The sequence below is a fragment of the Asterias amurensis genome, chromosome 9, assembly GCF_032118995.1.
Source record: "Asterias amurensis chromosome 9, ASM3211899v1".
NCBI lineage: Eukaryota > Metazoa > Echinodermata > Asteroidea > Forcipulatida > Asteriidae > Asterias > Asterias amurensis.
In genome coordinates, this window is record NC_092656.1 from 20,765,261 (window position 1) to 20,782,944 (window position 17,684).

A 17,684-nucleotide genomic window follows, 5' to 3' on the forward strand; every position below is an offset into this window, starting at 1 on the left:
ATTTGTTCAAAGATTACAAAAGTTTTCCTTCACGTAGAGTCAATCATGATCAAAAGAAAAAGCAAATCGCCATCTTTAAATTAGATCCGGTCATTTCTATGAATGAACCGAGTGACACTGTCTAAAACTAATATCAATCCGCCCATAAAATCTCATTCACAAACGAACAGCACCCTCAAGCGGCAATTTTTTTTTTTTAAATAGCGCCCTCTGGCAGCGAAAAAACTATTTGAATTTCCGGTTAATTTCGGATAGTAGGCCAGCAGTATCCGAATAACAAAATTTCACTATTTGCCCAGCACTAGTCTTTTACAATTACCAAACATGTCCAGTGCCTTTAATATTGCGTCCTCTATTGGGATTTCTTGTGTAAAGGTAGCGATCCTCCACTAGGGACCTGAGATTTAGATGTTTTTAATTAAAGCGCCTCTTGTACCTAATTAACTGTTTCTAGTAGGGGTGGTAATGTGTATTGGCGTAAACCATTACTCAAGGCTGAATGGTCTCCCTGTGAAATAAAACCAAATAAAAAATAGAAGTAATAAATAATGAGAATATAATGAGTGAGGATTTTTTATCTTTCAAAATATACATACTTCAGGGGGAGTTGTTTCCCGCAATGTGTTATATGATATCAACAGCCCTCTACGGTTGCTTGTAACCAAATAAGTTTTTTTTTGCAAAAGATTATGTTGAGTAATAGTTTCCATGCAGTGGCTTTGCAATTACAATTAAACAGAGCCGGACGTTATATTAGTTATTGCTTATTTATAAACCTATGGTAGATATGATGTCATTCATGATAAAGGGTTGGAAGCGGAGCCATGTATCTTCCTTCATTATGCCTAATGTAAACATAGCATGACCTCATACCTGTTTTTACACACTTGGGACCCCTACAAAGCTTCCCCACTATGTCGGTATTTAAATCATTAGGCCAAACAAATAATTAAAAAATTATGTTTAACGTCCTCCCTTTTTGAAAAAAGATGAGGAGGACCTTATTTTTTTTTTAAACCCCCGACACATTTTGTTTATACAAACATCTTGGCTATTTTTCCGAACAATTTTTATTTTATTTTACTGAGATCGTTAAAAGAGATCCTTTTTAATTGTTTAAACAAACTTTTTGGGGTAAAAAAAAACAAAACTTATCATTAAAAAAGAAGTTAAAAAAAATGGAAGCTGCCTCTAAAAAGGAAGCGGGCGGGGACGCTAAACATGTTTTAATTTTTATTTGGCCTTATCAGACACCAGGTAAAAACTAATCCATATCAACAAAAGTTCTTAAGTCAATATTTAGGTTGTTAGGTTATTCCCCAAAAAGACTCATGTGTTACCTGGATGCAACCAGGGCTGTAACATTTTACTGCAGAGATAGGCAGGGGTTAGGTCCGATTGAACAAGGGGTGCAGTTTAGGGGGTTGTCGTAAAGCGTCTGACTGTTTTGATATACTGCAGTAAGATACTGATATTCTGCACAGTGGAAATATGATACAGTAAGGTTTGCTGTAACACCATGTAATGATAATCTATAGCCTAAATGAGTCGGGGTGGTTGTAAAAAGAGCCCTTCCTTAGTTTCAGCTCATTGTATTGTTTTGCTATGGTTGATTCTCCCTATGATAAGCTCTAAATGAGGTGGGGTGGTTCTGAAAAGAACCGTTGGTTTTCAGTTCACTGTTAACTGATTGTTATGGTTTGTTCTCCCTTCTGTTGTTGCCCGACGTAGATCTCTCCGAAGACAGCGATTATACAAGCGATGTTAATGTACCCTTTGCCGGGGGTCTGAGTCCGCACAGGAACGGCCAGCCGCACATCCACGACCACTACGACTCATACGACCAGGATCACATCCCCGATCACCTGAACCACCAGGATCATCTGAATCACCAGGATCATCTGAATCACCAAGATCACTTGAATAATCAGGAACATATTCATCATCTCCAGGCAGAGGTGAGGCCGCTGGACGGCTCCCCGTTACATGCCGAAGAAGATTATCCCGACTATGAGCTTGACTATGATCAGGAAATGGAAGTAAGTCGGGAATTAATCAAACGGAATTTAGTTCTTGTCGAAGTTTAGTTTGGATGAAGTGCAGGAGAAAGATTAACGATGCTATATGTGACCCACTCTGTGAAAATGAGTCAGTTGCGCCCAATGTATTATTGAGTATGGACATGATGGACAGTTTAATGTGGAAAAATATAATTTTTTATTTTTTTTATTATTTCTTTTTAAGATTTATATTTGCATGATAAACCTTTAGAATACTTATTTTTAGGCAAAAAAGCTGTGAAAACAACAATTTTGTGATCATACTTTAGTCTAATTTGTATCCTTTTGCGGAAATGGTAGCTTAAAACATCACTTTACTTGTAATTCGTTTTTAACAAAAGATGATATACTGGCTAACTTCAAATGGGAGTAACTCAGCAACGCGATACATCCAAAAGCTTTAGACATACGAAATAACTGCTGCTCTGGTGTGTTCTTTCTAGCCATGCATATATAACTAAAAATTTTAAATGTCAACATCTGACTCATTTTCACAGGGCGGGTCACACATGAGGAGTTGTCTTGAGTTTGAGTGTGAATAAATAATTTCCTTTCGTGGAGAGGAAAAAAAACACCACAAAAATATCTTTGGTTTGAACCTTACACCGATGTGTGTTAGCACTGTATACTCGGTACTTTCCTGAGTTCTGTGGGCAAAAATCACAGGCATATTATTTGAGTGGGATTCGAACCCAGGATCTTTGCAGTTCTAGAGCAGTGTCTTACCGACTAGACCACCAAGATTGTCCGGTCGATAGAGGCAGTGTGAATCCTATGTTTTTGGCAGCGGGTATTGCAACGGTGTAGATATTAACTTTCCTGTTGCACTTTTGGCTTGAGGTGGGGAAAATTCAAAAGAGATTAGAAGGTAAATATCCTTTTTGTATCACTTCAACGTTTGTTTTTTTTCATCAACAAGGTAAGCAGGACACTTATGGCTAGGAGTAAAATACTCAGTAAAATTTGAACACAACTTTCGCCATTCTAGAGCTGAAATATAGTTTCAGTCTCTGTAAAATCAAGTTGCATATATGGCATATTATGGAATGAATGTTGTTGAACAATGAACAATGATATGGCAGATCAACATAACTCATTAGCATGCATTTTTATCCTTTCTGTGGAACTCGGTCATTATGCATAAGCACATAAATATGCAGATATTCTAGTCTGTTGACAACTCATAAATATTCATGTTATATCCTATTTGTTGGACTCATGACTATGCATGAGATGTTGATTAGCCTTCAAGGACATACAGCCATATTGGGAAAGTACCAGCAGAAGTTTTTCCTTTGTCATTCAGGACATGCCATTATAGGATCCTGGAGTTCGAATTAAAGATACCAGTATAATAACCTGGTATCTCCAAAATGGGAAAGTCAAGTTTTCTTTATTTATCACTCCTTTTTACTTTTTTGTTGTTGAAAGAAAACAAGAAATAATGTTGACAATGACAGGATAACATATTTGTTTTGATAATCATATTTGAATTAAACTGATAATTTGTTAAAAATCAAAACAAAATATCAAATAGTTAATTTTTTGCGACATCCCCCCCCCCCAAAAAAAAAAAAATCTTAGGTTTAATATTGACTGCCTTATAAAATCAAATCATAAACCAAAACTAAACAATTGAAAAATAAATAAATAAATAAATTAATTAATTAATTAAAAACGAACATAAGTTTATAATAAATAGCATAACATAAGCATAAAAATATAAACGAGTCAAACAAATGAAATTAATTATAAATAAATTAAAGAACAGATATAAATAAATAAGTTTGGATTTCAAATAAGCGAGGAAAACAAGAATAAAATAATATGCAATCGCAAAAGTTAATAAATAAAAACGTTAATATTTGTTTTAAAGCAGTTAATAGTACTGTGGTTTGCATGACTTACAAAGTCAAAAGTCGTGTCACAGAAAGGAAAACAAAAATCACATTCACCCAAAACAAAATTTTTATGGAGATCAAAATTAGTAGGAATAAGTACATTTCCCTTTCTCATCCAGAGTTAAGTTTTCAGCTACCACTTTCTGGTATGTCAATATTGCCTTTAATGATTATTTACCCACCAGCTCCCTGCATAATGTACAATTTCAATATGTACAATGTGCATGTATAGTTGCAGTTGTAAACATGTGTCAGTGATTTTATTCTGTTAGACCCATAAAACTTAACAACATGTTACATTACAATGCTCTGTCATGGTCATATAGAGACAATGGTAAACTGTGTGGGCAAATTTAGTGATGACCTGTTATTGCATTCGCAGAATTACCATCAAGCGCAAAGGATTGCCTTACTCACATACTGACAGTTGAGGAAATAATCCCGAGTGGAGGTGTAAAACCAAAATGAATAAGTCTATGATTATTTTGTGACCACTGCAGGCATACTATGGTGAGGGATACTCCGAAAGTGACCGGGAACGCTACGCTGAAGAGGATATGGGCGACTATGTAGAGGACGATCGAGGAAGTTACTCGGAACCAGGCATCGAGGAGGGCCGACCGCCGTACCCGGACGATTATTACTCGGACGAGTACGACCCTCGCTATCGCGAGCACAGTTTCGACGAGTACAGTAGAGACGAGTTTGAGAGAGGGGAGAGTTTTGATATGCCCCAGAGTGACGGAGAGTCACTAACTAGTAGCGGAGTTGGGCCGCCCCATGAACCCGGCCCTGGATATATGTACCCACAGGATAGTTTTAGCGGACAAGGGAGTAGACCTTCATTAGGAACAGAAAGGTAAGTTTCAATTTCAAGTTTGTCTACAGTATCTTAATATTATTGGTTTATTAAAAAAAAACATTCAAACTTGGCAGCTGGAGGCTGAGAGGCGTTTAAAATACATACAGAGCATAAGAAAATATATACTAGTTTTAAAATTACAGAAAAAAAATTTAGAAAATATAAAGGGCACTTCAATCAGAAAATCTTAAAGTCTATGGGCACCAAGGCCAAGACCAGGGGGCAACAGTGGCCTCCCGGGCTCTTGTTTATATTTTTCGAGGCCTGATATTTGCCTCCCAGTACTGGCAGAAAACATGGTGCGGGACCATTCCAATGTGTTCGTCCATACAATTGTGCCTATATACAGGCCTTGTACCCATCTTGATCTGATTTTGCCCCAAAGGTCAATTTGTTGTCTGTAGTTGCCATACCAAAGGCCAAATGCAGGGCTGTGCGTTCAAACCCGTTCTCCTTTTAAGTCAAAACAAATGAATAATTCAAAACTTAATACACTATGACCTACTTCTCTTGAAACTTAAATTCATTTGATATGTTAGTTGTTTTATGTGTGCAGCCAATACTTGTTGAAATAAATTTCTGCCGAAGCGGAAATGAGCAGGATACCAGCCACAGATGACAGACATGAAATGGTATTTTGGCTGGTATCCTTAAGCAAAATAAGTTAAGCAAAATTTTGTTGAGCTTAAACAGCTCTATGAACTTGGGCCCTGGGGTACACTTCTACTTGACCGACAAATTTTGATTTATGAGTGCGCTGGTTTCCCCTCTGAAGGAGCTCAGCGTTGCTCAATGATGTCAAACAGCTGTTACTTGACCGGTAATCAGTATGCGCGTGTCCCCTGTATGCACCTGGGGGTCAGGTATAAACCACCTGTCTCAGTTACGAAATTCACTAATAAACAATATGCCACACTGTTAATTAGCCCGAACATTGTCGGCACCAGACTAATTAATAACAAATTGATGGGAACTGTAGTACAGGATGTGAAATCAAAAGGAGGGGGGGGGGGGGGGGTTGGGCTGGGAGTTGAACTGCCGACGAGATTTTGAATGTAGCTCTGACAACATTGTTACATGCCGCCCAGATCCACTTAATAAAACCTAAAATTCATTACTCCGCTAAACCTTTTGATGGATCCCCTGTCAAAACAATCAAAGGGCCCATGGAATATGACTGCACCGTGAAGGCATGGCGATTAGAAATCATCTGATAATGAAAAATAATTTTATTTTGTCCGATTATCTCAGGTGCACCAGCCTACTAGGCTTTATGAGTTGTAGCTCTCTTGTAGTAATATTGCATTAGATTCAATGAGTTGCCAGATATATTATTCAGTTTGTCACGGACCATATTTGCAATATTTTTTTGCGGGAGATGTCTCTGGAAATACAAAGGAAGATGCGGAGTCAAAGGTTAGAATAAATAAATGGAGATATTGAGAGTGGTGGTGAGGAGGAGGTTGAGGGGATTTGTGGAGGGGAAACTTGAGTTGGTCTGGACACATGAGGGCGTGGTTTATAAAGGGTGCGGTTTTCGTCTGCACTCTAGCTACACTTAATGATGCGGCTGCTTTTTGCAACACTGGATTGTTCAGTGCTCCTGTTTGTACTCCAATGCTTTTAAATTGTGAATCCATACCAATGAGTTGAGTTAATTTGTGCATGAGGGAACAGCGATGATGATCATGCATTGAAAACTGCTTTACTAACCAATACTTTGAAATAGACAAAGCCATGCACTCAAAGCAGGGTTTCCGAGGTAGAAGGAAAAGGAAGGGAAGTTTCTGAAGTCCAGGACCTCAAAATGTGCGTCAGCACAGAAGTGCTTTGAATCTTAACTGAATGATTTACTATCAATTTCTGCAAGTCAATGAAGTACATGAAGGATGGCTGTGACATGGTGGCACTTCCTCGATTTGGGCGGTCGACGTGCCGCCGCATGTCAGACAGTGTTCCCTCCTTCTCCCACCCCCCCCCCCACTGTTGGTCAGAAGCTACTTAAAATGGCCATAGGTACCAGTTGAAAGAAGCTGAAGGAGTCTGGAATCTAAAGTAGTCTGGGACCACCTCCTTAAATTCATCGTAAAAAGCGATTTGGATGTTTTACTGACGGCAAGATTTCACTGGTTTTTGGGGGTTGCCAAATGATGAGTGGAGTGAGATCTCTGCGATTAATTCTTCAGTCTTCTACATTATTAGAGCGTATAGAAGAGTCATCTCCTGTCGGATTATGTTCATCTAAACACTGACTGCGACACCAATATACATTCAGACGTTACCTTGTACAGTAAATAGCAGCATAGAGTTGTAACCGTTTGAAAGCATCACACAATTCTTGTTGGCTGCATCCTCAGGCTGAACCTGCCACCAAAAAATGTCCCCGAATGGGAGCTGTAGGAAGAGATGTTTTGGCGGGAAAACCTGCGAAGGTCCTTTTTCTGGAGATAGTATGAAGGGAAAGTGTAGAGTCTACTCTGACAACTTTCGTTACTAACATGAGTGAAGAACTTTGGATGAATGAAGAATGAACCTGTAGATTGATGCACTACTGATAGCATTAGGACGAGCCATGTTGGATATGTTTCATCTAATGGAGTTTTACTTTCTGGTGTTGTGTTACCATGTATCAAATGCACCGAGACTATGAACGTAATTTTTATAGACAACCCTCATCATCACAACATGGAGAAAGAATCACTAGGTTCAGCTTTCACCTGATTGGTGCATTATACTGAAAGCATCAGGATGAGCCATGTTGGACATGTTTCATCTAATGGAGTTTTAATTTCTGGTGTTGTATACCATGTATCAAATACACCGAGACTATGAACGTAGTTTTTATAGACAACCCTCATCATCACAACATGGAGAAAGGAACACTAGGACCAGCTTTCACCTGATTGGTGCATCAGGATGAGCCATGTTGGACTTTTTTCATCTAATAATAAAGGTTTAATTTCTGGTGTTGTGTTATATACCATGTATCAAAGTGTGCCAAGACTATAAACGCAATTTTTCAAGACCACCCTCATCACAAGATGGAGAAAGGACCAGATAGACCTGCTTTCATCTGGATATCTTGGATACCTTTTGAGACGTTGTCTTGCTTTATGTTCTACTACCATTGAGTAGATTTTCTCAGAATTCTGGAGATTTCTCAGTTCTGCTGGAATTTGTTTTTGAAAAAGCCATTCATTGAGCAAGCCGGGGCAAATTTCAGACTTGAGATGTACTGATGTATTAAACCACAACCCTGACTAGACTATTGGATTATTCCTGAAGGCGTTCATTAAACTGTCTGGGCCTTTCTACGCTGCGACGACGACAGCGCTAGCATTTACTGCTTGTGGCTTAATACAGTGAAAAGTCCACATTAAACCTGTTGACATTGATCAGAGCTAACTCATCAACTCGACTACCAGTGTGATTTTAGATGGACCATCAACGGAGGAAGGAAAATATCTTGCAAAGGACATGGATTGACACATTTTGCCTTGGAGGTATTACGTAGTGTGCTGCTTATACCATGCAGAACTCACTGTATACTGAGCGAAGGTATCTCGTGGTGGAAGAATTGACTTTGTCCTGAAGGCTAGTCTATGTAATTACGCACAGGGAGGAAAAACTTTTATCTGAATTCGGACTTTTTTTATAGTCAGTGAAGAAAATCAGCTGTTATTTTTTTCAACAAGTGAAGAAATCCTGCTCTAGTGCATCATCTGGGAGTTTTGGTTTTTTTAAACAGTACCTGGGAAGTTGGAACGTTTTATGCATACCATCATTTTGGTTGAAATGAACAGCGTTCTTCCTTAAAGACACTGGACACTTTGGTAATATTGTCAAAGACCAGTCTTCTCACTTGGTGTATCTCAACATATGCATAAAATAACAAACCTGTGAAAACGCGAGTTGTGTGCTTTCAGATGCTTTATTTCAAGACCTCAAATTCTAATTATCTGAGGTCTCTAAGTTAAATTCGTGGAAAATTACTTCTTTCTCAAAAACTATGGCACTTCAGAGGGAGCTGTTTCTCACAATGTTTATACTATCAACCTCTCCCCATTACTCATTACCAAGGGCGGTTTTATGCTGATAATAATTTTGAGTAATTACCAATAGTGTCCATTGCCTTTAACCGTGGTCTGCTGGCTCGATGCCAGTTAAAACACCTGATGAGGACCGGTCACAATTCTCTTCAAGTGGTCTGGCTGACTAGTTCAGCATTTCATTTGAAATATGGGCTAGTAAAAAAAAAACCTGAAATTATTTTTAAGGTTTCAGTAGGGTTGGGACTGGAGATAAAATTACCCAAATTGATCAAGATGGACCACGTTTCAAATCAGGGTGCTTATGCAAAACTCCATAAATTTGAATCCAGAATTCCGCGATAGTTTTGAAAAACTATTGGGAGAATCTTTCTCATTTTGTTTTCCAAAGCAGTTGATGGAATTGTTTTAATTGTTTCAAAAAATGTAAACACATTTGTTTGCCCTAAGTTTCTCAATTTCTTTTCCAGTTCTTGGAGTTTTTCAATAATTCTTTCAGTTTGGTTTTATTTCATTTTTTTTTTTTTATGTTAAAAATACTAAACAACAAGTCTGAAGACTAGCATTTTTCAATTTCTAAGGCATCAAAAATACCTGATGTTAACTAAAAATGAAAAAGAGATAAAACATGAGGCTATTAACAACTTAATACAATTTCTTCATGCTGTGGCCCAGTTATAATTGACACGTACTTCCATCTTTTCCTTCTTCTTCCTCAGCCTTGTAAGTAGCCAGATGTCATCGCCACGCATGAGCCGTGACAATCTGCTGGAGGACCCTAGCCTTGACCAAGTGCCTCCCGGTGAGGAGGTGCCCGATGAAGGTGGCTTTGAGAGCCACATCACCCCGGCCAAGGCTCGCTGGCTCAATGCCTTCCATCGAGTACGCCAGCAAATGGAAGAGGTCAGATATGGTTTCTGTGTTTTGTATTTTGATAGTTTTTTAGCAGTTTTCAATTTTTTTTTACCTTCTACTTTTATTTTTTTTTCTTGGGGGGGGGGGGTGCATTTTTGGAAGAGGAAATTTAATTTAATTGATCCTTTGTTTGTTTGTTTTTTTTTTTTTCTTTTTTTTTGGGGGGGGGGGGAATGAAAGAAATAAGTAGTTCTGAGAAGATTTTAATTGAACTTTCCAAGTTTAAGTCCTTAAGAAGCATTCAAAATTAATTAAATTTGGTTATTTGAGGTCTTAAAAAATAGATGAAGCAAGTAATGAATGTTCCTATCAGCTCCCAACAAACGGAACTAAGCTGCATGTAAAAAAAAAATATAATGTGTGAGTGGGTATAGCTGTACCTCCCTCGTCGCATTCATGTTCTTTGGTCTTAATTAAATTTTATTTAGGGTCCTCAAAAGTATTGAACTTGAGTTGTGAAAGTGTGCAAATACCATTTCTCTGGATTGACCTTTTCTTGTGTTTGTTTCCCTCAGGAGCGCTCAGCGTACCTGGAGGAGAGCGCTAATGACTTCTCAGGGAGAGGTCTATGGAGTAGTATAGCAAATGGAGGGTGAGTGTTTCGAAGAACAGACAAGATATTCTTTCCGCTTTAATCTGATTCCCGATATTTTGCCCTCAGACAAATCTGGGAAATTGTTATTAAATTGCCTGAAAACACATCAAAGCCTTAACGTGTAAGTTAGCCCTTACTGGTTCGTAGTAAACATTTGCCAAATATCATGTGTGCATGAACTTTCCAGAAAGAAGTACCTAAAATATAACCTGAAATAGCAGATTTAAATACAATATTATTCAGGATGATGAACACAGAATAACAACAAAACATTTTTTTAATTTTTATTATTTTTTTTAAAATCATTTTTTTGCATAATTTCTATTTTGACGCATCAGTGCAAAAAATAACTAATCTCAGTGCATACTTGTTTGTGTGTACATCCTGCCGTCGATTTCACCAAACTCTTCCCAACTTAGGATTAATCTTATGACTTAGGACGAGTCTCAACCCTGCAGTGTAGCATGCAGACCTTAAGATTAATCCTAAGTAAGGAAGAGTTACCCGTCCTAACTCGAGATAAGACGAGTCTTAACTCTTTGTGAAATTGACGGCAGTATGTTATGTAGCTAGGAAAAATATTGTTACAAACGTGAGTGCTCTCTTGCAATTTTAACATTGTGGGGGTTTCCAACCCCCCCCCCCCCCCCCCCCCCTGATATCCAATGACAGTTCTGTGTGTTTAATCCCTGTACGTATAACTCCCAGCATGAGCCTCATTAGTGGTCTGGTTGCAGATGAGGAGGAGTCTGATACCCTGACTTCTCTGAATATAAACACTGGTCAGACAACGTTGTCCCCAATGAAACGGGGTCGCATCTCAGTGCTAATGGTAACAACAAAAACTCTGAACATTTCAAACTGTCACCTCAAACTTGACTCATTTCAACGATAGTTAGTAACAACTTCCCGAAACTCAGAATATTTTCCAACGGTCACCTCAAACTAGACTCATTTCAACAAAAGTAACAACTTTCCGAAACTCAGAACATTTTCAAACTGTCACCTCAAACTTGACTCATTTCATCAGTTTGATACTATGGATTTATTCCCCACTAAGGCTGAGTCACACTGCAGCGATAAAGAGGCGATAACAATCACGACGCACAGAGAACGCATTTTATTGGTTGAATTGCGCCACACAGAATATGCCCACACTCATTCAACCAATCGAGGGTGTGCATTTATAACATTCTCGTTTTCATTCTCGTTCATCGAGGCCTGTGTGACTGGGACTTTATAGTTCTTCTGAAGTAGACAAAAAGCAGCTTTACGTCAAAGTAAAAAAAAGTTAAGGGTAAAGGTTTTATTTGGTTCTGATTTTTAAAAAGATGTTTTTTTTTTCTGGCATAATCTGAACATTTTGAAAAAATTACATGGAAATTGTAAAAGTTTTTTTCCCCAAGTGATTTAAAGTATTATTCAGAAAATTGGCAGTGTGAGAGGCGAGGAAGTAACATTTGCAAAATGTTTTAAGCTGCTTATCTTTGTTTCAACCACAGTGTCTTGTAAGCCATTTAAGAGATTTCAAAAGGCTTTCAGGATTATTGCCCGTCTGTCGTTCATCATTTAACCACATCAGTAGACATCTGTTTAGAAAACCTTGATGATTAAACATTATTTGACTAACAGAACTCTCTCTTTATCTCTCTCTCTCTTAATCTTTCCACTTGCCTCCCATCTCAACTTTCCTTCACTCCTCTCTACTTATTGTGATTCCATCGCCTCTCACTTCCTCCCTGATCTTCTTATCTTACTCGTCTCGTTCATTTCTCCCACGTTGATATATTTCCGCTTTCTTTCACCCCTCTGTGTTTTTTTGTCTGGTGGGACGTTTGTCTCTAACCTTGCCCCGCCGTCTGTCCCTCCACCTCCCTCCTCCCTCCCCTGTCATTATTCCTTTACTTTATTGTCACTTTTTCTTTACTGTATCAAATGTCATCTTCCACGTGCCGAAAACAAATTTGTATTGTCCGACATGTCTGACTACTCCAACTTCATCACTTCCACCACCCTTCTCTTCCGTTTGCCGTGAAAAAAAAAACAAAAACAAATGTACTATCCGTCAATTTTCTGACTCCTCCATCTTCATCACTTCCTCTTCTTCACATCTTCATGAAATCTCTAGTCTGTACCTGGACATAAATTCAATGCCAGAGATTCTTCCACGACGAAAATCAATCCCTCTGGTGAGATCTTTTATATTGTCGTTCTTTTTTAAAATTTTCGATGTCGCACGTAAATGTCTCTTTCTTGTCGGCCGTCATTTTTAAAGAACTTATTCTGGTGTAGAGTCCTTGCATGATTGTGTGTTGATGGGTGCATGGTAGGGATGTACTAAAATCGATACTCATACTGCATTTTTTTTTCTCTCAACATCTCTTTTTTGTTCGTCGTCATTTTTGAAGAAAATCGTTCTGGTGTAGAGGCCATGCAGCTGATTGTGTTGTTGGGTGTTTGTTTGGATGTGACTAAAAATTTATATACATACTGCATGCCTTGTGTATCACAGTTTTATGTTGTCAGTGTATACATGTTCCGAAAGGTGGTAGTTTACTAAAAGTTAATAGCTATTTGGTTTGTACTCTTAAATGTTCGGTGATTGATTCATGATTCATGATGTTTGTAATTTTTTTGGTAAATCTGAATTTATTTATTTGTTTATTTGTTTTGAGTACACATTCAACAGCTTAATTAGCTCCAAAAACAGGGTGAAAAGGAAACAATAAGAAATGCTGAGTTTTTATCTAAAGTGTAGTTTGAAAATAAGCAAGTTTTAATAAAGGCAAAGGGATGAAATAAATTTAATAGCAGAGACCATTGGTTGTTATATGACCTCTAAACCTGAATGAATTTCTGCCCTTTTTCCCCTCTTAGAAAAAATCCACATTTTGGTTTGAATCCCACTCTAGTCAATTCTTTGTTCAACCCCAAAAAACACATTTTGTTTGTGCATGTTTTACTCCTAGGCATATACATGATGTGAACAATTTTGAATGACATTTATAATTATTCGACAAACTTGTAAGGCATCTGCGTGTTACATGTCACTTGTCACGTATGCTCATTAAATGCTCACTAAATATAGAGCACTAATGTAAATCAGAAAGTCAACTTGAAAATGTCAGAAGCAGCACCAACATCATAAATGTCAAATTTGCAGCGGATAAAGAATGTTATTTAGTTTTACCCATACACACTGAGTCATGTGGACAAAAAATCCCCATGAATATTATTCAGGTGTGATTAGAACCCACAATCTTTGCCATTCTAAACAGATACATTGATTTGAATCAGGAAAACAAATTGTAGAAAAATCCAAACAAGATGGCCGCACAGAGGTCGTTAGCGTTTATGGTATCCTTACCGTCAAACCGAAAACATAGCCGCAAAATTGTATGATTGCCACTACGCTTGAGTGCCTTCAATATGAGGTTGCAGTACACAAAACCCGACCATCTGTTCAGTTTGATATTTTTAAGCTATCCGTCACTGAGTGTAATGGGGGATCTAGAAAGAGACAGGGTACTATACTTTTGCTGAAAAGAATTTCACCTTTACTTTTTCAAATTGTTTAAGTGGGTGTGGAGGGATCGGAGGGAGGAGCCAACAAGTTTGTGGCAGGCAAAACAAGTATACGGTCACAGAAAATAGTGAGAAACAGATGTATGCAAAGAGAAGTAAGATAAAAAATCATCATCATCATAATAGCCGTCCTCCCAAAATCAAATAAACTATTTACTATATTTAAAAAAAAAAAAAAAAAAAAAAAAAAAAAAAAAAAAAAAATGAAATAAGAGAGAATTTGGGCTTGAGAAAAACTACTATTCTGCAAAGAAAACGTTTTGTAGAACAACGATATCTGGTGAATGATGAATTAATCACCAGTTGTGGCTTTGAGTTTAGGTTAAGTTCGGAATCATTTTGGATGTATTAGGTACTGTGTTCTTATATAGTGCTCTATCACATCCAATAGGCACATCAAATTGCTTAATCTTTCTACATGTATATGCAGGGCTGTACTTGAATTCGCAAAGCAAGATTAAAAAACATTCCACCAAAGAATTAAAAAATGCAAGACAGTAAATGTTTGCAATGCTGTTCCATTTATGATCAGATTAAAAGCGTATTACTAAACACTGACCATACTATGAGAAGTGTTTGTTTCCAGACAAAACTAAATACCGAAATTGAGGATGATGTTTATTTGCAACTGCCAGCATTTGTCCGGCTGTAAACACAATGGGAGCACGATGATTCTTATGGAAGCAAAACAGCAGTACATCAACTGCAAAATCATTGAAGTAAAACATGTGCAAACAGCAAAGGCAAATAGTGACCTGGAAAATATATATGATGGTGCTTTTTACAAAGATGAGGGTCAATGAAATTTGTAAAGAACAGGTTTTTTGTTTTTGCGCCTTGGAAACTGGTAACAAGCCAAATTTATGCTCCGATGGACTGGTTCACATACTTTAATTATGCTGAATACATTCAGATTTATTCAGATCAGCATAGATTTTGGAGTGGGACATTTATTTGTTTCTTTTTTATTTACACTAATTTTTTAGTTTGTTTTTAAAATTATAAACAACAATGCTGAAATGGCACTTCATTAGCATTGTTTTTAAGGGCTTCATAAAAAATTGCGAAATTTTGCTAAAGTGCAAATCTTTATCCTTATCTCCTAAAAGTGTTACAGAATTTATTTTTTTACATAATTTTATTGACTCATATTATGAATTAAATCTTACCCAACATATTTCATACAAAGTGCCTATAAATAAAGTTATATAGGTAGCCATAATAATTGCGAACCCACTAAATTTTTTCATTTTTTCTCATATTCATTTCTATTGTCCTTTTGCATGCTTTCTGTCATTTTTTATGTTGGTTAATCATTAACTAATTAATTATTTACAGTTCATTGAAATGGTGGTAGCTAATCAATCACTTTAATGTCAAATGTTCAATTGCTTGAATGTTTTTGAATCTATTCACATTCTCACAAGTGCAATCACTTCGGCTATAGCCCCGAAATAAGTATGAAATTTTAGTTATTAAACATCAAAACTTATTTCAGGGCATGAATTTTGATGAATTTGGAGTGATTCCTTACTGAGGGCGGGTTAGACAAAAATTGAAATTTTCAATTCAGATCACGCCCATAACGCTGACCTTTTAGGTAATGTGGACTGTTAGTTCAAATGATGTAACCGTTTGCAAATGGTAGCTCTGACCCTGTTGATAACTAGCAGTTGCCATGTGGTACGTTGTTTGCAGTCATAACTAAGGGAATAAAAGGGAAGTGACAAGTTCTTAATCGGCCATTTAAAACTGGCAGGGTCGTTGTTGCGTGATACAGGTCGTAGGCGAGGGCCTTTATCGCACAGCAATGCGCCCGACACGCGGAAGCCAGCCGGTCATAAACAGCTCCATCTGGTCATATTAACCCTTTAAACACCCCCACGTGACGCGCTCTCCACCAATAGGAGTAGAGAAACTGTCCGGGGTATTTATGAATAACTTTCGATTGAATTGGCCATTGGTTAGGCAATGATCAAAACATTTATTGGTTACAGTTGTGAAAATGCACCCTGGTCTCTTAAGGGTTAAATATGAATGAGTATTTGATGCGCTAAAATGTATAAGTGGGGGGGGGGGGAAATTTGACAAGATATCACTATTATGCATGGAACAAAATTTGCATGACTAAGTCCTACTGTACTGTTTTGAATATATCGTTACTGTTTTTCAAGTTGATTATTGTATGTTAACTTTGAAATAACTTCCTCTTTGTGTCTAAACCTTGAATGTGTGATCTATGACCGAAGTTGGCCGCATTAATGGTATGAAAAGTTACAGTAATTTTTGTTTCGGTTCAGTTTGCGGTAAATTCTCACACTCTTGCAGACTTAACAAATGCGTTCTTATCTGTGATGCTATGGCAGTAATGACGATCTTAATATTGGGTCGGGAAATTCAAGTATGGTGTCCATATATCCAATAGTGAAATGGAAATTCTGCACGCACTAATTGGCTACTGACTACTTTTTGCAATTGGGCTATAATTTGAACTTTGGAGGGATTCTTTGCAGGGCTTCTTTTTCAACTGGCATATTTTGTATTGGCACGCTGAAAACTAGAAATTAAGATAATTCTCAAAACTAGCAAACTATGATGACAGTTTTAACTGTCTAGTTGTTTGAAATGAATCTCATTTGAAACTCATAGAAGGCATTCTAATTTTTGGGGTGAACAAAGAAAAATTGATGACTAGAGCCGGATTTGAACCTGCTACCTCCCGTTTAAGTTCCGGTGCTCTACCAACACAGGGCTAGGTAGCCCAGTTGGTTGTACATCATGATGTAAACCTGGAGGTCACATGTTTAAGTCTCATTTTAGTCAACTTGTCTTTGAAAACCCTTAAATTTATTTAAAATTACCAAGTCAGTTTCCCCTGTGGTTTTACACAAATTTCTCTGACAAAGTTTATCACAATCTATAGCATTGTGATGTCACTCTAAAAAAAGGGGCTAAAACAACGTGCTTATATACTCGCTCTTTTTCTTTTCTCTTCTTTTTGATGTTTCTTTTCAAAAATTCATTGCTTGATTGATCGTCACCTCTCTATTAAAAATATCTCTTTGTATGTTACACTCTCTCTGATATGCCTCACTACTTCAGGAGATTGGAGTCAAAAGCTTCTGTTGGGTAAGGAAGCACTGTGTGACCCATGACCTTTTTGTGAACTATGACCTCTAGGACACTGCTTGAATGCATGTCAGGGGGCATGTTGTGACTCATGACCTTATCTGAACTATGACCTTTGACACGTCTTGAATGTATGTCAGGGGGCATGTGTATGAGGGGGCATGCTGTGCCTGATAATAACAAACAAGTTTTAAAAGTGTTCTTATATTGAGAATGTTGGGCACATCTATACTTAAAAACTTTTTACGAACTTTACCGTTTTAAACTTAGAACCATTTTATGGATTTATTTTTAAAGAATTGTGTTTGTGTACTTGTTTGTAAACATCACTTTTCGTTTATGTTTTATATGGAGTGAATGTACAATAAATGTAAAAGACAAAGCCCAAAAATTTTCAATTTTGCAAGTACATTATTGGAGATTTTGACATTTTATAGCAACCATCAGTGTGGGTAAAATGGTATAAACAAAATATGGAACCCAATAACCAAACCAACATTTATGGCATTAATTAGTGGACATAAATGATGCAACATATTACAGAAATGATGTCAGAATGCACTGCATTATCCAACCATATGTAATTGA

At 37.3% G+C, this 17,684-nt stretch overlaps 1 protein-coding gene across 9 annotated transcripts in view; it reads left to right on the plus strand.

Moving 5' to 3' along the window:
* The window catches only part of LOC139942104 (protein unc-13 homolog B-like), a 170,900-nt gene that overhangs the window by 116,063 nt on the left and 37,153 nt on the right, over positions 1-17,684 (plus strand). For 4 of the 9 annotated variants that reach the window (XM_071938796.1, XM_071938800.1, XM_071938801.1 and 1 more), the window contains exons 7-11: positions 1,732-2,039; positions 4,462-4,820; positions 9,592-9,775; positions 10,303-10,379; positions 11,091-11,214. In XM_071938796.1, coding sequence (XP_071794897.1) covers positions 1,732-2,039; positions 4,462-4,820; positions 9,592-9,775; positions 10,303-10,379; positions 11,091-11,214 — 1,052 coding nt within the window. Of the gene's footprint in view, positions 1-1,731; positions 2,040-4,461; positions 4,821-9,591; positions 9,776-10,302; positions 10,380-11,090; positions 11,215-12,510; positions 12,572-16,216; positions 16,232-17,069; positions 17,097-17,684 lie in introns of all 9 variants that reach the window. The other 5 variants (XM_071938797.1, XM_071938804.1, XM_071938805.1 and 2 more) reach the window with 3 other exon arrangements.